At 38.3% G+C, this 24,000-nt stretch overlaps 1 protein-coding gene across 15 annotated transcripts in view; it reads left to right on the top strand.

Moving 5' to 3' along the window:
- Heph (polypyrimidine tract-binding protein 1 heph) overlaps nt 1-24,000 on the top strand; it is a 394,763-nt gene that overhangs the window by 76,954 nt on the left and 293,809 nt on the right. For 5 of the 15 annotated variants that reach the window (XM_072902194.1, XM_072902189.1, XM_072902187.1 and 2 more), the window contains exon 1: nt 21,527-21,667. The exons of 8 other annotated variants lie outside the window; for them this stretch is intronic. In XM_072902194.1, coding sequence (XP_072758295.1) covers nt 21,542-21,667 — 126 coding nt within the window. In that variant the 5' untranslated portion in view covers nt 21,527-21,541. Of the gene's footprint in view, nt 1-21,526; nt 21,668-21,884; nt 22,957-24,000 lie in introns of those variants that run through there. 2 more of the 15 variants (XM_072902191.1, XM_072902190.1) reach the window with 2 other exon arrangements.

Genomic DNA, 24,000 nt, shown 5'->3' with positions numbered 1-24,000 from the left:
TAACTACCGGCCGGAATTTCAAAGTTATACAGACGATTCCGTGTCTTCTCTTCGAGTAGCAAACGCACGGCGATATTACGTCACTCACAGCGCGGCGAATAAATATTTGATATCGAATGCACCTGCGAGTATTCTCGCACGTTGGGAATAAATATTTTTCCTAAAATGTACATACCCACACACATGCACATGCACATGCACATGCACATGCACATGCACATATACATATGAACCACTCGATATGCACGCACGAACGTCTATCGCGAGGATCTACGTACGGGAATGGCTTTCTCGTTGCACGCGAATAAGGCCGACTCTCGACCCGTCTCTCAGACGTCGACGTGTATCGGTAGGCGAAAAATAAAGAATCGCCTTTTTTGGCCCACGGCGCACTTTTCATCAGTTATTTCCATCGGGCATTTGACGGACCGTCGACGGATAAAGTCGAATATCGACGCAGGGGCAGGCGGAGGCCGGGCAAGTTTAATCTAACGCAATCCGCACCGGGCGTGCATTATCGGAGCGTCCGCGAAATTCAGCGGCGAGAAGTCCGCTTTGCGGCGATACGGCCCATTCGAACGCCGATCTCGCATATTATTAGGCGAAGTATCGACAGTTACGTCGATACGCCACGTAAGATCCGCCGGAAACCTCGCGCACGATTGGTCACTCTTCGAAGGCGAGTTATGACGCCGTGATCGCAAGTTTGCAATTGTACACGCGTGAGTCACGTTAGAAGAGAGAAAAAACGAGAAAAAATCCCGGTGTATTCTGAGATTTTTTATTTTCTCTTTGATTGATTTCAAGAGATACTTCAATGCAAAATTTCAGAAAGTTGAGATGCTTATTTTATCTTTGTTTTTATATTATCTTTATAACTTATTGTTTCGCTTATAAATATTGTTAACAATTTTTATACATTATATATTACAAGAAGGTGAACAAAATATAGTACTCGAAATGGAAAATGAAAATATTAACGTTATTTCTCTTCTCTCTCTCTCTCTCTCTCTCTCTCTCTCTCTCTCTCTCTCTCTCTCTCTCTCTCTCTGTTGGATTATAAATTGTTAATATAGGATAATTTATTTGCAGAAATATCAGAATTTATAACACATGATTAATTGCCATCATTAATTCAGTTATCAATTTGACGAGTGCTCCATTTGATCACTAAAAATCGAGTTATTTGTTGGAGTTTATTGAAAAAAATCTTATCTCTTTGATACGATTATCCTTGAATACCTATCTAGGAATACGCGTATATTTTGAATTATAACTCTTATGCCATCGATATATGGATGCACGCATGCATGTCTCGCGGCTCGTCAATTGCGAAGCTCAATTTTTTGCACGCTGTGTGATCCGGCGTTTAGCGATAGTCCATCAGAAATGGACGGATTCGAAGCGGCGAGGCTTTATTCCATCTTCGTCGACGCGCGCGCGCGCGCGCGCGCGACGGATGCATCAGCGTCAATTCAACGATATATCGTGCGTAAAAGCGCGCTGGTGTCCGTTGGCGCGAAAGCAAAACATGCACGAGCACGCCTTGGGCTATAACGCGCTTTTCAAATGCTACGCTTTTGTAAACCATAAATAAATTCGCGGTAGCAATTTTTTCTTCATGTTTTTTTGAAAATTCAAATATCGTAAAAACAGCGACATATCGTAAAAAGAGCGAAGTGAAAAAATTAAATAATTTTCTTACAATTAGATACCCGATAAGGAAGTAAGGAATTAATTATGCCTATTGGATTATACGTATATGCTACATTCAATAAAAAATCTTGTAAAAGTATGTAAATTACGTACGCATTTGTAACTCTATCGTATGATCGATGGGGCGATTTTGGAACCGCGTCTCAGATGGTAGAGATTACTATTCTCCATTTACTCTTGCATGTTATGTGATATTATTATCTCAATCCCGAAAGAGACTGTTATAAATCGAATACGAATGGACATGGCAGCACGATAGCTATATCGGAGATAGAAAAAAATAGCGATCGTTTAGACATAACGAGCTACGTGTGCAATCGTGACTCGAGCCACGGGCGAAAGCTATCGTTAATGCCAAAACTCTCGAAACCCCAAATCTCGATAAAGCGGCACAAGATAAAAAATCGCGGTATCTCGTCGATACTATTTTCTATCACATATATCGTTCGAACAACGTTTGCTGCTGTCGATAAGTTCAGAGGAGAAATAAATGGGCATTTTATACGCAAATAAATACGGCGTGAGAGACATATATCGAGAAAATTTATCATTACAAGTTTTCGTTTAATGTCCTTTTATAGAGATGTCTTGCAAAATATTTTTAAAAAAAAGTTTTTTTCTTACATATAAAATCATATCAGAGAGATAAATAAAATATTTGAAATGGAAAATAAGAGTATCCACACGTAAACACAATTTCCATTACCAAATTATAAATAATTAATGTTAATGATAATTATAATTTGTTTGTACGTTAATTAAAATCTTATTTGAAATATTTAATTGAGTTTTCGAATCAGAAATAAATGTATATTTTTCTCATCAAAGACTCGAGCAATCGGTTGCTTTATTTTCTCTCTCTTTCTCTTTTTATATGATATAGATAATAAAATATTTCAATATTATACAACATTCTTACTTTTTATCAATTTAATAGTTGCATTTTAAATAAATATCTACTATATATGTATATGTATTATTTTTTATAAGAAATAATAACTATAAAATGATATTAAACGAAACCTCTATTTAAGCGTTATTTAATTTTTTTATACAACAATCTGCACGTGAAATGTAACTATGACTGATCACACATGTCGCAATTTTGTTACGTGATACTTATATAGCGAATATTACGCAACATTTGCCTTTTCATCGATTAACATGTTAGCTTCGTTGTCAGACTTATTGTTAGATTCTTGGGTAATGCAGTTTTAATTCTACGCAAATGACGCGGATGCACTTTCGAGTAAGTTACAGACGCATACATAATTAGAACAATTCGCAAAATGGACGTTCACTGAATTTTACATTCCGTGTCCGTGTAAATAGCGATGTGAGTCACGCGTTGCCTTTGTGTAACGCCATTGTTGCACGGCGGCGCGATCAAATATGCACGCCTGCATGCATGCAATCGCGTATATACAAGCGCTTACCGCGTTATCTTCTGCGGGGGTCACGTTCGTCATCTCTCTCTCTCCCGTTTCTCGTCTCGATCCCACTCCTTCTCTCGCGCGCCAAACCCCGGGGTGATTCACTTCGCGCGAATAACTCCGATTACCAGTTCCATTTTGTCGTTTTTTTTCGAACTCGTCAACGTTTTCTACATCCCTTACAAAGATTCTGCACTGCTCCGAGTAAAAAAAAAAAAAAAAAAAAAAAACGTACCTTCCGTCACCGCATTCCATCTGCGAAGCAGTATGTCCAAACGAAGATGACTCTTGCACGGTCGAAACTAAAACAAAAAAGAGTAAAAAGTATGTATTGCAACATGCGACAAAGTGTTTTACAAAATTACGTTCGATCGCACAGTCAAATCAAATTGTTATCAATGAAAAAGAAGAAAAAAATTTAGGCAATTTTATATTAATTGAAGAACTGTATTGCAAGTTAAAATAGAGTAAAAAAGAGTAGAGCGAAACTTTTTTTTTTTTATATACAATATTTGTATAATAACACTTTTTTTTTTTTTATTACGCAAGTTCTAACAAATTATATAATTTTTATTGCCTTTATAGTAATTTACCGTCACTATTTTGTTATTTGTTTCATCTTCCTGTATATTTATAAAAGTTGGGTTTAAAAACAGGATATTAATACTATCGTCTATTGATATGTATAGCTTTCAATCTCTATATAGTTTCTATATACGTCACATTATTGCGCACTCACAATAAGTTATTATTATTTAATTTTTTTATATAAACTTTCCTATTAATTTCGATGTGGGACGTTCGAATTTACCCTCGGCGATCTTTTTCTTTCTCTTCACACATCTTGACCACGATTGATCCTCTGGATCGTTGCCGCGGGCGGAGGCGCGCGCTCGCGAGGGACGAATAAATTACCAGGGCGACACGTGAATACTCGGCGACGGTTGAGTCGCGCGAAATCCTCATGCATAATTTTCCGCCATCCTATTCGGACGAGCGTTTACACGCACGGACGTGCTCGAGAGAGAAGAGAGAGAGAGAGAGAGAGAGAGAGACTGCGCACGCATGTACGATATATTCGCCTGTTGGCTGAAAACGCGCGTTGTGACCCGCGCGTGCATCCGCGTGCGTCGTTCAATGCAAATTTCCCGACGCAAAACCCGGTCAGCCGCGGCCACCCTGTATGCAAACCTGGTCCCCTTCACATCGTACCGACGACGGCCATTCGCCATATATAGAATGCCGTGGATGCTGCTATTGCTGTTGTTGATGCTGCTGCAGGCACGATCGATTCTTCGGTCCGATTATGCTGTCCAGAAGCGTGTTTGCGCAGAGACAAAAGCACCGGATGCCAAAGTTTCGAGTATCAGGGTTGAAAATATCGAGAGAGAGAGAGAGAGAGAGAGAGAGAGAAAATTGTCGCCTCACTTTTGATTTTTGAAACTTAAATGTTCTTGAAAAGATTTAATTCAATTCGTCGTATTAACATTTTATGTCGGAAAATTAAGCGCGCATGAGACTTTAAATATTTTTAATCACTATAGAAGGATGCTTAATGTTATCTTATTGAGGATAATCCGGTTTTTTTTTTTTTTTTTTTTTACCACATTAATATTAATGTTCTCGAGTTTCGAATCGATCGTTTATCGTTTCCTGTCTGTTTTATTGCCGAAAAAATTAAATTGTAATTACACCGGATGTTCCAAAAGTGAAACCGCGAAAGCCCCGTCGGAAGTGGCGATAGGACCTCTGGTCTCGCGCATCGCTGCGTGTCATGCTCGATGCCGTATTGGAAACTGATTAACCGGTCGTGCATTATTGAAGTGTTCTCGATCTTGATTACACCGAGCATTGACGAATAGTGGAACACATTTCCGGTGGGCGTCCCACCTGAGATCAAAGTTAATACAGGTTGCTATGGTAACGCCTGGTCCCGTGTATCGTGGATTATTAGGGGCTATCAATAAAATCTTGATCATGCCGAGTACATGATTATCCGCAGTCATGTTTCCGGCGGAATGCCATATGCGTGCTGTTTTGTGTCATTCGTACATTATTACGGTGCACAAATAATAAATCGACGTTATTGGGGAAATACGTTAAATTAATTGCAAACGATCGATTTTACAGAATTTCGTTAATTGTATTACGTTATTATTTCGTGTCGCTGATAACGATCGCTATTTTCGCGCAGACGTTGAAAAAAATTGAGTAAAATAAAAGCGTAACACGAGCTGCAAAAAGAAGAGCTCTTTTCTCAAACAGCATTTTCCCTTGCACGTATCAATTAATAGTTTATATAATAATTACAGATACGAGACCAGGCTAAATTATGATAACTCGGGAAAAAATGTCTTTCGCGATAAGGGCTCACGATTTAGTTCAATTTCTCTCATTTAAACATCCTCGAAAATGTCACCGGCGGCGGTCACCGCCACGTGATCGTCTTTCTCTGCTTCTCTTCTCGCACGTGCGTAGCGTGCACTCACGAGTGCTCGCATATCAAATCGCGCGTACGTATCGTGGGATACGAACGATTCGCCATCCATCGACCAATATTGTCATGTGGGTAATGAACGGTCGTGCATTGAATAAACATGGCGGCCGTCAGGCGTACTTGAAGCTGCACGCACGCACATGCAAATGACGGCATTTGTTCCGGAGGTCATTCGCCGCTTCTCTTTTCCTCCGGATTCCTGGGGATAGTTTTCGCTTTCACGGAGATTGAACACGAGTTATTGTCTGACGCAACGGTTTTTTTTTTTTTTTTTTTTTTTTTTTTTAAATTGTCATCGCGACACTGATGTCTTTTAGAAACGATGCATAATTAACTTTATTCTTTCTTATCATCAATTACACATGTATATATCTCTTTATTCTTTTATGTAAAAATTTTAACACATGTAACAAGAGTATATATTATATAGAAATTAATATGTTAATTGGTTTAAAATATATATAAATCAAGGAATTTTTAGAATTAGATTATCACACTTTTTGTTGACTTTAATCTGTGTTGAGATATTTATGCGTTACAAAGAAATTAATATTGTCAAATAAATTGTCCATTTGTTATTATTTTACAGTTTGTGGACTTTGCGTGATATATGTTCTTGTTCGCCATTTAGTAACTGGGCATTTCTTACGTAAAAAGGAAACCGAGAAGCGTCTTTCGGGCGCCAATCGGAGAAAACTCGGAATGGAACTCTATTGATAGAGAGCCAAACGAAGCTTCCTAGGCGTTTCGCCAACGTAGCCTCGCCAAGCATTGGCTCGTAATGGCGTATGCGACATTTATGAAGCCGTATACATTGGTATTATAGTGGCCTGTACCGACATGTGTAGATTAGACGTTTTATGAAACTGCGTCGTCGTTCCGGTACGCAACTGTTCCAAATGTCGATTATTTTAACAGACGGACCAACGAAGTTCCAGATGGATCCCGGATTACGATAGAGCTTGAATATTCCGCATTCCTATGTTCTTCTAATAAATAAATCGGCGATCGTAAATATCTTTACTACTGTTGCGCTTTAATATTAGATGAATAACGATATGTAGAACATTTATATAAATATTTTATAATCTTCGGGATACATACCAAGGTATTTTCTCGTCACAGTTTCAAATTTATTTATTTCAACGATAATTAGATAAAATGTCACTACTTGAATCATATTTGCTACAATAAAAAAATGATAGTGTGTAGAAATAAAATGGGTAGAATAATTTATGCTGTTATAAATAATTAATGATAGGTACATTTAAAATATGTAGATTATTGAAAATAATTATTTAAATAGTTTTGTACGGACTAAGAACTTTGTGTGAACCCAGGTATTTTCTCGTCACAGTTTCAAATTTATTTATTTTAGCGATAATTAGATAAAATGCGACTACTTTGATCATATTTGTTACAATAAAAAAATAATAGTGTGTAGAAATAAAATAAGTAGAATTATCTATGCTATTATAAATAATTAATGAGAGGTAATCTATAATACATTTAAAAAAATGTAGATTACTGAAAATAATGATTTAAACAGTTTTGTATGGACTTTGTGTGAATATGTGTGGTAGCAACGCGTGCTAACAAGAAAATGATGAGAATCGAAAAATTGGCGGTGTCGGCGAAGGTTCGTAGGACCGTGTGAAATTCAATAAACGAATCCATTCAACGCTTATCTCGCGTAAACTTGTAGACACACCAAACCGCACAATACGGTCTCCTGTTTCTACGGGGGCACATAGACGCCCCGTCATTGTAGTAGTCCATACGGAGAGCACGTATGTATGCGTGTGCGAAGCTGCTTCCTCTATTCGTTCGTAGAAGCGACGGAATGTTCGTTCCGCGATACCAAAGTCAGGGTTCTCAACCTATGAAAAGGTCGGAATTGTAGTTTCGATGACGAATAAACAAAATTGAAAGATGAATTTTCAGCCGATTATCGATTCATTCATCTCGTCGTGACAACCTAACCTGGTGAAGAAGTTTGAGAAAAATATCGCGAAAAAATGAAATATAACTTTATTAATATCGATTATACATAATAATAATGAAAGTTTGGAACGAAAGGAGATATTGGCAGCATTCTTATTTTCTCGTTAGCAAATAAATTAAAAATATATTATCAAACGCAATCGGAGCTACATGGTAAATGACCATCCCTGCGAGCGTGTGTGTGTGTGCGTCGCTTCCGAGAGCGCGGATGTGGAAGTGCGTGCCAGGGCGATTCGCCGCGATACGCACTATTATCGTTAATGTATGCGGTTCGCGTGTACGCCAACTTACACCGAGGCAAAGTCGGTTATCAATCATCGTTGAAGGAGGGAATACGTGCCAACAATGCCGAACAACAATGGGTATTCCATGTTCTGAACTGCGTACAATATCGACGTTACTCGCTTTCGTCGGTTTCCCTCGTATTCACGGCGCAATGTTTTCGAATGTTGCAGCGGTGCATAAGTTTTTTTTGCTCGCGGCTGTGCTATGTCACTATTCGCAAACCTATTGGAAATTACGTTTGTATTTTCTCCCTTTTCTTCCTCTTCCTTTTTCTCCGCGCTTTTTATCCCTTTGCGCGCGCGCGCGCGCGCTCTCTCTCTCTCTATCTCTCGTTATTTTTTGTTTCTCTTATTGCGTTATAAAATTTGTTCAAACGCGAATGGCGAAAGATAAAATTTCCACGCGCGAGACGGGAGAATTTAATTTGCCTTTACGATCTCGGTGAGGTCGGCGTAGAAAAAACAATCGTTTGTGGTGCGCTCTCGTTTGTATAATTTCTGCGACTCGAACGAATTCTTTGGAAACGAGGATTATTCTCGGATCTTTGGCTTCTATTTTTATATCACGTTTATAGTGCGATGAAAATTAAGACGTTAGGAGAGAGAAAGAGAGAGAGAGAGAGAGAGAGAGCGAGAGAGAAAAGAGGAAGGGGAAGAACGAAATTGTTTGGGGAAGTGTTCGGAGTAGTTACAAAGTACCGACATACAAATCCGATAAGGTTCGCAAATGCGCCTTTTACAAGAGCACGCGTGCTAAAAGAGCATGCGGTACGTTCTCGTAATCGATATTACCATCTACCACGATTCGCCATTAATGTAATTACGGGCCTCCATCGTAAAGCCAGGTAGACCCCACGTTGATCAAATTTCCAATATTCGAAACATTATACCTTCCGATCGGATTACCGTGTCGCGTAGATTTGGAATTACGAATTGTTTTGATAATGGAATAAATTCACTCTGCGAGTATCCATTGGAAATATACATCATTGATGGTTAAGCTGTCTGAAGAATTGGGTTTTATTTAGAGTCACATCAAGAGAATTTTACTTTTACACGCGTGCAAAATTACTATTGTGAATTAAAATTTTATTTATCAGAGATGGAAAAATTTTTAAATCCATCTTTCACATTTTCATTGTAAATAAAAGAGAGAGAGAGAGAGAGAAAAAGAGAGGTATAGAATTTTTATATATGAAGAGAAGTTTTAATAAAATCTATCCGAGAACGCTTTCTTGAAAACGAAGAAGAGTAGTTTTGATTCTATCACGACGGAACGTTATCGTAAAGGTTTAATCCGTAATAAGTTTCTTTGTGTATATACATTTGAATCTTCCTCGAAAGAGTCTTGCCACATCATTCCAGTACCGCAAACCCACCGTTTTCCTGTTTCCATGCATCGCTGCAACTTTAGCTGTACAATAATCTCGCGAATGTCACGGGAAAAAGTTTATTTGCGAATCTTATCGCATCTTGCATAAGTGCCACGTAATTTGTCATCCGCTTTCATACACAACGTATTAAATTCGTATGTAATATTCATCTTGAGCACGATGAAAATCTAAAAGTCACTACGTCTGATTGTGAGAAACGGTTGCGTGTGCGAATGGAATGACCGAATCTTATAATCTTGAGTCTGGATTTGTGTGTGTGTGTGTGTGTGTGTGTGTGTGTGTGTGTGTGTGTGTGTGTGTGTGTGTGTGTGTGTGTGTGCACGCGTTCGCGGAATACCAGGGAGTAACCGCGTTGGACGTGAGGAATCGCTCCTTAAATTCGCGTCGGCGGGCGAAGGGCAAAACGATTGTTCTTCGTCCGCTTTCGCCGCACCGTCTGCCCTGCCCCTACCATTAATTAACACCGACGAATTAATAGCGGTAACGTAACCGCATCTACCGCACGCACATTTAAAAGCACGCTCAAAGCCGCGAATTACGCGCCTTTTCCCACCGCGGCAGATTTATCTGCGAAAAGATGCGGGAGAAGAAAGGTGAGAGAATAGCGAATAGATTGCGAGTCACGCACGCGGCGATATTTTTTTTTTTTTCGTGAATATTGCGATCGATATCGAGAAAAATTACGAGATTCTACCTCGTATTCGCGGCTTATTGATTCGCTTAAAAGCATGGGAACTCGGCGCGGCTCGTAGCCCGTATTTATGCGCTACCCCATATTTTTAGATCATGTTGTTCACCACTTACATCCGTTTATTTTTCTTTTAACGCGTCGTCGCGTCGAGGAGGGGGAAGCGAGGGGAGAGAGAAAAAACGAAGCGTACAGCAATTTTAAGGTCACGCGACATTATCATATATGTGTTACGTGTATCGGACAGGATAGTGCGGTCGACTTGAGAGTCGATACGACAACATTGGCCGTTTTACGCTTTATCGACACAAATTGCATCATTAACCGTAATGTTATCATTCGCGACTTGACAACCTGTAAGTGCACTTTGTATTCGCGCAGTGAAAATTTCACGTAACGGCTTTTGTTCCTTCACATAAAGTGTTTCGTTTCTGTCGTACTTAGCGTTATTTTTAAATTTTTACCGAGAAAGATATTGACTTTGATTAGGAAGAATATTAACCACTTAAGAAAAATACACAACCAGATATACATGTATATTCTACATATTTTTTTGTATAGGGTAAACTCGGATAAGATGGCCATAGTTTTTTAAAATGCAAAAAACATACTTAATAGTGTTTGGCATATTATCTTTCCTGAAGCTTAAATTACGTAATATTATCGAAATTAAAAGGAAAATATTTCATAGAAATTTTATATTATCAAAATAGTACAACATAAGCATTGACCATTTTACTCAACTTTTAAGGAAAAGAAGACCATAATATTTATAAAAAAAAATAGTGAAAACGAAAATAAAAATTATAGGTCATATAACAATTTATTTACATATCTTTATAATATGTCTAACGTCGATTACGATAGCTTAACTGTCATTTATTCGACGTTATAACAGTTTTTAGTGGACAAATGAAAAACTTTGCAGATAGTCAAAAGTAAAAATATGATATAAGATTCACAATATCGTTATTTCGAACAATGTATGTACGTAAATTACTATAAATATCAATTATCTTTGATAATGACTAAAAAAGCGCGCTATTTAGCGATTATTAAAAAAATTACAGCCTATGGCCATATCATACCCTAGTTTACCCTATCATGTTTATTATATTCATCGTCAGTTTAATGACCTCATTATTAAAGATGTAGGTACGTCTATTGTCGCAAGATATCCGAGAAGCAAGCTTCTTTCAACCAATAGAGCGTGATAGATGGTTCAAGTTTTAATGAAGGGTATCTAATTTCGCCATCTGCTCGGGACAAAAATTAAAACTTGCACCTGAAACGTCAGAGGACGGCTATATAATCGAATTGTCGTGAAAAGTTTCAGCTTTCGCGCGCAACTAGATTTATTTCGCGGAATATCCGCGACTAAGGGAGCGCCGATGATTCAATTTAATATCCGATATCCAATTTAAATCATAACGTACATACGGATTAAAGCGAACATATTGCACGCGAAAAATTGCGTTCTCTCTGTGCCCATCGGTGGGAACACTGTGATTATTTACGAAGGAAAAAGAAGAAAGAACACAAAAAGCTTGTTATCCTTTCCCGCGAGTCTGTGATTAATTCGCGCCGTAATAAGTGATACGCGTCGCGCTTTTTACAAATATAATTCAGAAATCTCCCTGTTCTTCTCTCTTCTCTGAACTTTATGCCCGTCACGGCTTTCGAAGTCACCTAAGCGAGCTAATCGTGTTATTTGTATACATACATTCGCGACGTTCGATTGCGAATAAGATTACTGGTGACAGTAATTATTCGGATATTATCTCCCTTTTGTTTCGATTTTTTGCAGGATATTTTTCTTGCTGGAAAAATGATCAAAACGCAAGGGATTTTCTGGATTGTCATTATACAAACCAGGAGATCTGAGCCGCTTGCCCGTTACAGTTTGATTGGTTGTTTATGCGTCTGGGTCAAAGCGTCAAAATATACAGAACGTTCCTCGTAGGCGCTATTTGAACGACGCGAAGTTTTGGCGAAATCGTTATGTCAGTAAGTCAAACAGCGACCGAGCACGAAGCTATCGTCGTCGTAGTTTGGGCAAAGTTGGCGACGGGCCCGGCCTTACATTTTCGCTGATAGAGATAGAGATACGCGAATGGAGAGAGACAGAAAGGGTAGACAGAGTTAGGTGAGTAGAGTATATACGTATCACGCGAGGAAGAGAGAAAGAAAGGAAAGGTGAGACTGGGTGAGGGATTCGAAGCCAGATTCTAGACCCACGCTCGGGTAAGAGACTCTGACATGGCGGTTAATTAACTCGCTATACCGCGGCAGGCTGTGCGCAGATTGACTTGTCTGCGGCAATTAACGCTTCCGTAGTTTCTGCAAAAATAGCTTCTCACAAACGCGCGATTTACGGTAACTCGTTCACTGCACCAACTGTGCCGTGCGACTACTCGGTAGATCATCGCGAGTCATCGTTGTACTAGAATTTTAGTGAACATGAAATTTCGAAATTATTTCAAGCAGATTTGAAACGTCGCTGGCGAGAGAACTGAAGAAATACTAGTCGATTGATATAAATTGGGGCTGATGTCTCGTCGACAGAATTAGAAGTGACTGAAGTGGTGCCAACCTGTCTTTTTCTTTGAACGTTGTCACCCACAGTGTCAGATTGTCATTATCTTTCACCGTGAATTACTGTTTTATTAAAATGGTAACGTATTCGTCAAGAATTGCAAATGACATCTCAGACAAAACACCGGTCAGTTTCAGGAATAGCAGTTAATAATATCGAAATAAAGACGCGTTAAAGTATTCACCTTCATATGTATTAATAGCAATCAAATCCATACATACGTAAATGAGGAATAAAATTAATAATAAATAAGTTACTAACAATAAGCAATTTATCGAATTTTATATACTTTCTCATTACGTCTAATTCTGATTTTTCTGACGATATTATTTACCTGCAAATGTCATTCAATGTGTTTCATTGTTTTCGACTAACGCGATGTTGCGCGTTGACGATGGAAGAACATACAAAGAGAGCAGAGTGTAAACGAGAGGTCAGACAAGCGGGTCGATTAATTAATCGGGAGACGGACAGCAGATGGTACGCGATGTAGAGACACGAAACGCGAGAAAGGAAAGCGAATAAACGAAAGTGACGATAACTACGGCAACGTTGTTTTTATAACTCTGACGATCTAAGAGAATATTTACATTAATTTAAAAAAAATTGATAGACTTTAATTATATATATTTTGTATGCTTGTGTTATATTAATTTTATCTCATATCAAAATCTTTATTATTTCAAAGTATATTGATTTTTTAGATTAGAGATATTTATTTAATTATTAAATAATTTAAGTTTTAAAAATATAGGGTACACTTTAAACACAGATTAAACATAATTATATATCGATTTCGTTTAAAAAAGAAGAATTTGTTGTAAAAACATATACAACTTGAATCATATTGACATATTTTGCAGAGGATTCATTTCTAAATAACACAGTTGGAATTAGCTTTGCTTTCTCATAGTTTTTGAGACAAATATACAAATAATAATTAATATGAATGTGTATATATAGAATAAATTTAATAATAATAGAAGAAGCACACTAAATAGTAAACAGGCAACAAAAAATGTAAACATTCCTTATTTCTTATTATTTTTGTGTGTAATATGTGTATATATGTGTATGCTGAGAAATAAAATTCCAAAACATTCTAATTCTCGGTCTTATTGTTAGTTGTAGTCATGCATCTTTAACTTAAAATATCTCAGGAACTATAAGAAGCGCAGAACCTGATTTTAAGCATGTTTTTTTCAAAAATGAATTCTCTCTACATTTGTCAAGATCAAGATAACGTATGCTGTGTAAGTTTTTTTATAAAGATTTACAAATAATTATACGTATATAAATAGTAATTTTGTTTAAAACAAATAAATAAATAATAGTTATAAAATATATAAAGAAAAGTACGTTAAAAAAAATTCAATACTTTAAGTGAGATTTTTTTATAGATAAAAATAAATATACTATTCTTTAAAATTTATATTCTAATAGAATTTTACGTGTAATTATTTTTTTACTTTTTTAATTCAAATTTTATCTCTGTAGAAAAGACAAGGATTTAAAAAATCGACATGATGATTTCAGCGAAACAGAGAGAGAGAGAGAGAGAGAGAGAGAGAGAGAGAGAGAGAGAGAGAGAGACAAATATTACTGTTGTTTATTTTTATAATTTTTCAATATTGTGAGACATATTAATATTATATAAAACAAAAATAAAACATTTTTATATTGTTCATGTTGTAATAAAATTTCCTGAAATTGATTGAAGGCGCATTTTCCCGCTTTGATACTATTAAAATACGGCACTGCGCTTGCAGCGATTCGAATCTCCAACGCCGACGTCCGCGTTCTTGGCGAACGGGGGGAGCGTCATTACTTAATTTAGATTAATTTCAGTTCTCTTACTTCTGGTTCGTCGCTCGTGCAATTCAAGCAACATGAACGTTTCTCGAAAAATTTACGGCGGTCGACGACATGCAGTGAGAGTATCACGACGTTTTATTGAGCGACCCGCGAGGAGTGTCATGATATGTCATCGAATGTCACGCGAAGATTTTTCTAATGGTTTCAGACAAATTATAGGATGTAATGTCGTTGATGTAGTCGACCGATAAGTATTGGTTTAAAAGCTTTGAAATTTAGTATCCGCACATCCATTTTCATATATGGCATATAAAGCATCGATATTTCATCGGCTATAAATATCACCGCGGACACTGCTGTCCACGGCGATGACGCTTAACGCGGTAAAATAAAAATACATTCGTAGGAAACGAACGCCTGAAAAATCGACGAATGCTAAAAAAAACCCTGTCGAAAGATATATATTCATATACATATGGATCGAACAATATTTTCTAACGTAATACGAGATCGAACGTATTTTCTAGCGCGTGCTCTAAATTTCGGTTCGCATAAAACTCTGCAATTATATCTGTCGTAACTTTATCCTTATTGCGTGATTGCGGGACGATTTACTTGTGACAGACATTGCGGCAAAATACAATCCGTTCCAAGAGTTTAGTAGTACCGTAAACCTGTCTCTTTCTCAAACAAGAAATGGGAGAGGGGGATGACGATGAAACGGGCAAAGGTTATATACGATATCTCATTCTACTACACGACATACCGGTTAGGACAAGTCTCGGATTCAGGTTCACGGTTACCTGATCATGATAGTCGATAGCGCTGCGTCCAGTCGAGTCGCTTAATCGTTCATATTTCTCTTCGATTATCTTCGTCGAGGGAAGTAAAAGTATGTAAGTTGATTTCATTGCATTTCAGATTTACTCTCGTTAGAGATAAACATTACCTTTTTCCTCTTTGCGAATAAATTAATTCAAACTGCGAAACTTGTGAAAAAAAAAAAATATATTATTTCACAGTTCCATAAAAGCAGTCTTGCTGTATTTAATAAATATTTGCATTGAACATTCGCACATCTATAATAAAAGATATTTTACCATGTGAAAGATTTATATGTATCGAATTAAAAAGTTCAGATTTTTTTCATATATATATATACATGAATTTTGAAATATATTCAATGAATGACACCTATAACGTTGTAAAATATTTATTTTATGTGTAGAAATAGATAATGGAGACTTATGCGACTCCTCACGATCTCGCCAAACAGCTGATTGATTTATAGCGATCCACTTAAGATAGATTTTTCTAAAATTGGGCATCAAGTTTAATTGTCGCTTTTAGCAAGCGTTTCTAGCTGTTCATTCAGGTGATGAATGAAGACTTCTTGTGCCAAGTCATCACCTATATTAAGTTATTCGCACAAATCGTAGGTTGTCGGTTTCGTTTCGAGACTCTATCTTAGCGATCTTCGAAGGAAACTTACAATGATTTTATTTATATCCTCATAGTTTTCACAAAGTTTTTCTGCTAATCTATAACGCTTATGCAGTTTATAATGTTATAATATCAACCGATACTATGTATAAATTTGGAATTACGTGATTCTTTTTAACATCGAAAGTTAAACGGCGAGTGTATTCGTCGAGAGGTCACCGGGAACATGGACCAACTTGCGGCGGGCCATAAGTCTTCGTCGACGACTTTACGGCGGCGCGAAAAGGCTTCTTGGTCAAACGGCGGCCGCGATAAATCTTAATTCGCACGTTGAAACGCAGCGTTTAGCGTTTCACGCCGGGGTGAGATATGGCCCGCTCGCTGTCTCTCCCTTTCGCGCCACGAATGCTGTTTCGAGATCTGAAGCTGCAAAACACATCCGGAAGAAAATTCGCAGGAAAAAGAGAGCGAGAGAGAGAGAGAGAAAGAGCGCTTATCTGATTTCTCTCTCTTGCGACCTCATTTGCGTTTATTACCGAGCGACACCGATGAAAACACCTTATTTCCTCTGTTAGCTTGCTTGATAGGCTCGAATAGATTCTCAGCCTTGGACCAGCTGATAATATAATATGAGTCACCATTCTACCGGCTTCGGTAATATACGTGGGGACTCAGATTCGCTTTACATGTCACTGACGCGTTATACGATTAACCCGCAATATCTAAATATCAAGTCAGTCATCATATCAGTTTTAGATCTTTCGTATTAACTGTTTTGATAACTAAGTCTCGAGCTAGACTACTTGTGTTATGATTATGCGCGCACCCGTGGAAGAGATTTAATCTTAAAATACATCTCATGTACGTTATACACTTCATTTCACTGAAATGCATCTCGGTAAATATTCACTGCAAATAATATACGGAGAAATATTTGTGCTGAATGTTTACCTGTTCGAGATCTATAAGCTGTTTTATTTTTGTTCCGGGAATGAAAGCGACGGACAATTTCGACCTTGAGTACATAACATGATATCGTGGATGGTTCGATAAAATAGCGGGCAATTTAAAATAATCGTACTACGCCATTAAAAAGATTAAATTATAGTCGCTTTCTTTCTAAACGATCACGACAGTTCTAAAACAAACATTATAATTTACTTGTCATTTGTGTTTAACCTTGAAGGCGTAATAATCGTCAAGGTATTATCGATTAGTAGAAAACGAGTACATTACAATTAATCGACTACATAATATATGTAAAAAGGCATGATCGCCTGCGATGACGGCGATACGTGCTTAGGTAAAACATTAATAACTACATACCAAGGATCAATGTACAATATCTTTCCATTTAAATACGACAAGAGAAACGCGATATACTTAAGAAAAACATGAGATAAATAGCAAGAAATACATCTTATAATTTAAATATGCAAAATTTTATTTTATCTTATGAAGATATTATCTTCTGTGTATGTAAACTTCTCGACTCATTTCTTTACATCAGTTTAAAACGCATTAACGCATTATACTTGATATTGGTACAATTAAATAAATAACAACGGCTGATTTACGATCTCTTAAACGACCCTGCGTACAATTCGAGAAATTCGAAAGCTACTCTTCTCCGAGTTTAAAAGTAGCTGACTTTATCAGGATAAACCCACGAGCCATAAAACATTCCAAGTTTATGTTTCTTGATCCGTTATCCTGCATTCTCGATGGTGAATCTACTCTGAAGAACCGAGAACAGGCCCAAACAAGGAAACTAAACCGCACCCTTCTCGGTCTTCTCGGAACGGGAAGGGAAGAGAGTTCACGCGTATCCCTCGCGAAATAGAAAGTAACGATCTGCTCCTGTCCCACGAGGAAACGGCAAACCCTCCGTCCTCCTGCGGTATCCTCGAACCTATATTTTTTAAGCGTGGCCCTAGGAGATCTCCGTTCCTCTTCTCTTCCCCCTCGCCGCACTTGTACGTGCCACGCACGAGAAACACGTACACAAAACCGTCTGTAAGAGCGCCAACGTGCAATCGTTCGCTCTCGCGTTCTTTGTGTGAGCGGAATCTTGTAGGTACGTTCCCATGCAAATATGCAGGGACGCATCGATGGTCGTCCTAATGACGTTTGCTTTATTTAGTTTTTCCGTCATGTACGTATTATTACATTTATCGTATTTAGATCCGGAATAATATCGATGTTAGAGAGCTTTGTTAATTTATATCTCAAGTTTTATTCATTTTTCGATACTACTGATATTTTAATTTGCACTCAACGTTGTATAAAGAGCCAGTTTTATTTAATTTATGATTGATCTTTAATTAGAAAAAATTTAAGTAAAGGTTGAAATTAGTTTTACGACTGTGAGCGGATTTTGAAAAGACTCGTTCGAGTATACTAATTTAAATTTTTCGAAAAAAAACAAGCCGACTTTTATTTATTTCATTGATTTTTTCGTTTTTTTTTTCCTTCTCGTTTGAATGTTTAAACGGAAACGTATAATCTCATGTAAACGCGACTTACAATGTCCTGGCTAGAGAGAGAACTGACTAATACGACTATTTATAAATAAACGCGTAGCACTATAAGAGATTTTCTGACTAATCGATAGAAGAACGTTATCCGATGTAATCGAATTTACGTAATCCTTACAAAGGTGCACTTAATACACTTTAAACATCCGGGGGGTATTTCAAATCGTCGCGCATTGCGTAACGACGACGTCACGGGATTTCACACGTAACGAACGAATTTCACTGATTAGTCGCATGATACGTGATACGCTGCTTGCTTTTCGTAAGCTGACAAGGACGATTTCGTCGTTGAGTCTCATTCAATGTGCTTTCAACGATTTGTTTTCCATCTCGCACGTGTATACGTCATGTCATGCGTGCGAACTCTTCCAGATTTGCAATGTAATACATACATGTCCAACACGATAAAATCAATCAAAATGTTTGATTCTAGAACTAAATCAATGGTACAGTTAACAAGCTTAATGAAATATAATTGTCTCATTTTTCAATTATAAAAATTAAAGCATATATATATATATATATATATATATATATATATAAATATTTTTCTTTTCTAAATATATATACATATTTTTCTTTTCTAAAATATTCTATATTAAATTTTAAAACTATAATTCAATTTTATTTTCAATAAAAATATTACTGAATTATGATTTATTATATTTAGCAAAAATTTTCATAAAAAATAACATATAAAAATTAAAATAATATGAAATATTACATAATTACTTTGAAAAAAAAAAATAAAAAATATACATGTATGTATAGGTATATATTTTCAAAATTACATTAAAGCTATAGTAAAATAAATGATACTTTATAAAATAATATCTGTGCAACTGATATTAATCCTATTATTGAATATGTAGACTTTAATGGATTGCCAACTTATAAATAATAATATATCTATATATTCATCTATGGGCGTTACAATAAAGATAAATCAAAATAAAAGAGTAAATAGTAAATAATATCGGATAAAAGGGAATATATGAAATGAAATAGATACTTGGTTATTTAACAAAAATGAGAAATAATTTTGATTGCATTAAAGTTTACAGAAAGAGTTTGCTATAAATTTTAGATAAACACATCAGTGTTTTTTACGTATTCTATAATACAATACTTTCTACAAGATATAAAATTTATTTGGTTAGAATATTGAATATTCTTTTTAGCACATATATGTACCCACATGCGCGTACACACAACATATATACATACATACATACATACATACATACATACATATATCAAGTGCCGAGAAGGTTGATTCTTTTCAATCATTTACAAATCTGATTTTTATTTTCGAGTAGATTCTAGAGAGTGGTATCTAATAAGGGCATCGATCCAAACTATTTCCCTGCCGTGACTAGAATTGTCAAAAATACGTAGTTTCAAGTGGCTAAAAATACTCCCTACCCCTCCGGGCAAAAGTGCACGTGGAACGGAGCACTTGGTCTGTATCGAGTAACACGTATCTCGCGTCACGAAATAAGATAAAATACCCGGTATATTCGAAACGTAAAATGCAGTCCGGTTTCTGTGCGTACGAACGTGTCTCTTCCCTCTCCCCCTTTTACCCCCTTCTTCGGCGAGCGGGAAGAGAAGCTTTGCCGTCTGAGGAGGCCTTTATACGCATGGATCGCAGACGGTCGAGGGTCCTCTTCTGTGTTTCTCCCTTCTGTGTAGAGGCCCGGTTCTCTTTTCTTCACACAACTACTATTCGACACAAAGCATCGTTCTCTCTATCGCGGCCACGATGTGCAAGGTCTCCCGTTCGTTTCCCCGGACATGGGTTCTATCCCGTCCCGCTCCCTTCTCTTCTGCCACCCTCTACCTTCAGCCCTCTCGTCGCTTTTTCAAGGTGTCCTCGTTCCACCGACTCATTCCTTCCTCGGGGCCCATACTCCTCTCTCTTTCCTCTGCTCCTTCTCTCACCTTGCCGAGCTGTATTCTTTTCATCCGTGTGATCGTCCTGCGTGTATATATACCGGGTGAACTATAGAATACAAGGCGGATTCTCCTGTGTGTTCTTTGTTCATGTCCAATGGATTCGAATATCAGACAGCAGAAGCATCTAGAAACGAGATTTGTGATGCAGTTGATTCTTTCATAAGTGGAGACGAAATAGTTTTGGAAGGTGTGTGATGAAAAATTATGAGTCTGTCATTTTTAGACATTTTTTTCTGCACATAAGTGTCATGAATATAAAAGATTGAATAATAGAATATAATATTGAATATAATCAAAAAGAATTGTTCAAATTTTGTAATATTGCTGAATATAATTTATATACGCGATTTATATATGTATATATAAATTAGATTTTATATTAATAACACCTATTAATATTCTTCAGATATTAATAGGTGCCTTTGTATGAGATTTAAACTAAACGCAATTTTCATTTTATGCGTTTTGCCTTAAAAAAAATAAAAATGGCATAAAATGATTCTTTCTGAGTTATTCTCGGTAACCCAGTTGTCATGAATAACGCATTGAAAAATCATAATTTCCGTTGGGTATGGCGACTATTTTCGAACGATAGAGAATATTACTCGCTCTGAAATAAAATCGAAATTTAGATTATGCAAATACAAACAAGATCCGCATTATGCAAATACAGTCAAGATGTGTACTATGCAAACTCGTATTATGTAAATGTTCTCGGCAGAACATTTATTTCCACTTTCCTACGGGAGCATTCTCTACACGAATTTACACTTTATATAGTGCAACATTGCGAGATTATTTACCAAATGTTGGGACGAATTAAGCTGTAACAGGCGTTTACAGGCGTTTACAGGCGTTAATGTATTACGCGTTACCAGTAAATTTGCACATTGCAAAATTGTTTCACGAGGGAGGACCGCAAGGGTGAATAGCGCGTAATCGCCAAATATCATGGACACCCCGTATACACCCTGGCGCGCCTGCTACGTCGTGCCGCTCCAACACATCGGCGCCGAGGACGGCGACGATACATCGAATCTCAAAGGAGCGACAAGGACAACGTCACCGGCCGTGCCGAGCGCGCGAGAGAGATCGTGACAAATCGAGTCGAGTCGGCTGTTGCCGGCTGTGCGAGTCCCCACCTCCCTCTTCTTCCTAGCGTCCCACTGAAGCCTATGTTCCCCCTCTACCGCTCGGAGCGTCAGTCGCCCCGCGTCCCTCTGCCAAGTCGGAGCGTTGTGTCGTTTCCCGCTCGTCACCCCGCGCCGCGCCTCACCTCACCTACCGCGCTCACGACTACGGTAAGCTCTCTTCTCTCTTTCTCTTTCTCTCTCTCTCTCTCTCTCTGCTTCCCGCTCCCTTCCCTCGCGTGACGTACCTAGCCCTCTCCCCACGAAACCACGCCGTTCGTCTCGAATACGTCCCCTCGCCTCTCGTCGCCTTCTCACCACCCGTTCCCCTGACATACCGCGATTCGTGTAGCGAAGTTTTACCGTCGCCTCTCTCTCTCTCTCTCTCCCCCCCCCCCTCGCTCTCTCTATCCCGCTCGTGGCGTATCTACGATTTTTAAGCGGATCTATCGCGTAAAGTTTTCACGATTTTCGAGTTTCGAAGTTTCGGCGTTTCTACATATTGTGAACCGGCGTGGCGCGCCGGTGTTTCTCGTTTCCCTCCCCCCACTCTGTATTTTTTGTTTGCTCTTCCTGCGAACGTTCCTATATGTTTCGTCTTTGTTTCTGCGCTTCGCACTTATCTGCCTACGTGCCGGTACGTGTATGTTTTGTACGTGTGCGCGCCTCTCCTGTTTGATTTTTCTTTGTCCGTCTCATTCTCACGATCTCTCGCTTTCTCTGCCGGTATTTTATATATCTCTCTCTCTCTCTCTCTCTCGTTCACTCATCCGGTGTTTACCCCCGGCAAAATGGACGATCGGTTAGTGCATGAACGACGTACAACGTGACGCGATCGTACTCTTACATAGTCGGTCTCTCGTCGGTATATATTCCTCGTGTGGGAGAGAGACTGGAAGTGAGAGGGGCAGACGGATAGAGAGAGACGGCGGCCGCGCGTAGCTCGTAGGGAAAGGCGGTGAGAGGAAGGAGAGCAGTAGCTAGCCGGTGGTGCGTCGTCGTGTCGTGCGCTTCCTAACCTCGAAACGGCTCCTCGCGACAGCCTACGTGTATAATAAGCGACGCTGCCATCTCGACGCGCGCGCGTTTCTGTGCCCGTCTTAACCGTGACGTTGTCTTGGATTTATAACGAACGTGATCCGCCGTTGCCGTCGTCGTCACGATTCTCCCAACGGTTTCTCGCGTGTGTGAACCTTCCGCGTCGCTTCTCGGCGCGACAAGAGAGCGGGAATACGAGAGGAAAAACCTGGTGAAAGAGAAAGAGAAAGAGATCGAAAAAGAGTTTTTCGTGTTCGAGGTCAATTGTCTGTGCCGCGATTTGTGAGTGAGAGAAAGAAGAGTCGACGGGGGATATTTCACGGAGATTTTTCCTGGACATTCCTGTGGCCGCCGACGCCGACGCCGACGCCGACGCCGACGCCGACGCCGACGCCGACGCTTGGGAGCCTACCGTAGACACGGTTAGTAGTACAATTAACGAACAGAGAGTCATTCGACTAAGCCATTCCGTTCGGCCGGCAAATTTCCACGTTGTCGGCTACAGATCGTTTTCGACATGCGGTGCGGCGTGGCCGCACGCGGTGCGCGCGCTCCAAGATCGCGCGGATCTCTCCCCCTGTCGCTCTCGTGGATGCGCCGGAATACGAAAGGCGCATGTCCGCGCGTTGAAAACCAGCTGCCGCCGATGTTTCATACCTGTACCTATACGCGTCACAGCTTCGTCCAGCTTTTTCCTTTCTCCCCATCTCGTGTATTTTAAAGAGTTTTCCGTAGACGCTGCTTTATTTGTCGTCTTTTTCTCCTTGAAAGTACGCTCGAATGGTGGCGTCCTGTTGACTTTTCGGAATGCAACAAAGAGGAAGGAACGTACGCTCCTGCCGAACGGAAACACGTGATTCTCTTTCAAAATTATACCTAAAGTTTAAAGTTATTCTACTAAGCAGCAAAGTAGGATAAAAAATTTATAAATGCAAATTGAAATCCGAGAAAGAGATTGTGCCCAATGATTTATTCAGCAGTTTAACAAAATTAGAATTTTTAATAAAAATTGTTATGCTCACGATAAAACGATTGACATGCATCGCGCATAAATATTCTATCTGTGTATTCGTATGAGCGACGAATGTTTATTAATTTCACTTTCAGCGAAGAAGGAAGTTGTGAATTGCATTTATCTATACATTTCTTTCTTTGTTTACTTGCGTAGTAAACTTTTTCGTGTAAAACGCTATTGAATAATTTTTTTTTTATGCATTATACAACTCTGAATAATTTTCCATTGTTTCGGTTAAATAAAAAATATAGCCAACTCCATCTTGAATAGATAAGTCCTATTTAAAAACGTATTTCGTGAAAAAACTAATTTTTTTTTTTTTTTTTTTTTCCTGGAAAACAACTATTATTGTGAAAAAGGCAAAACGGTAATAGCGATACGACAAGTATCAGTTTCAGTATCAATGAGAATTATGGCGCGTAGTTAGCAGTAACGAGACTGTCAGTTTTTG

The sequence above is a fragment of the Anoplolepis gracilipes genome, chromosome 11, assembly GCF_047496725.1.
Source record: "Anoplolepis gracilipes chromosome 11, ASM4749672v1, whole genome shotgun sequence".
Lineage (NCBI taxonomy): Eukaryota > Metazoa > Arthropoda > Insecta > Hymenoptera > Formicidae > Anoplolepis > Anoplolepis gracilipes.
This window is presented reverse-complemented; position numbering and strand designations above follow the sequence as displayed.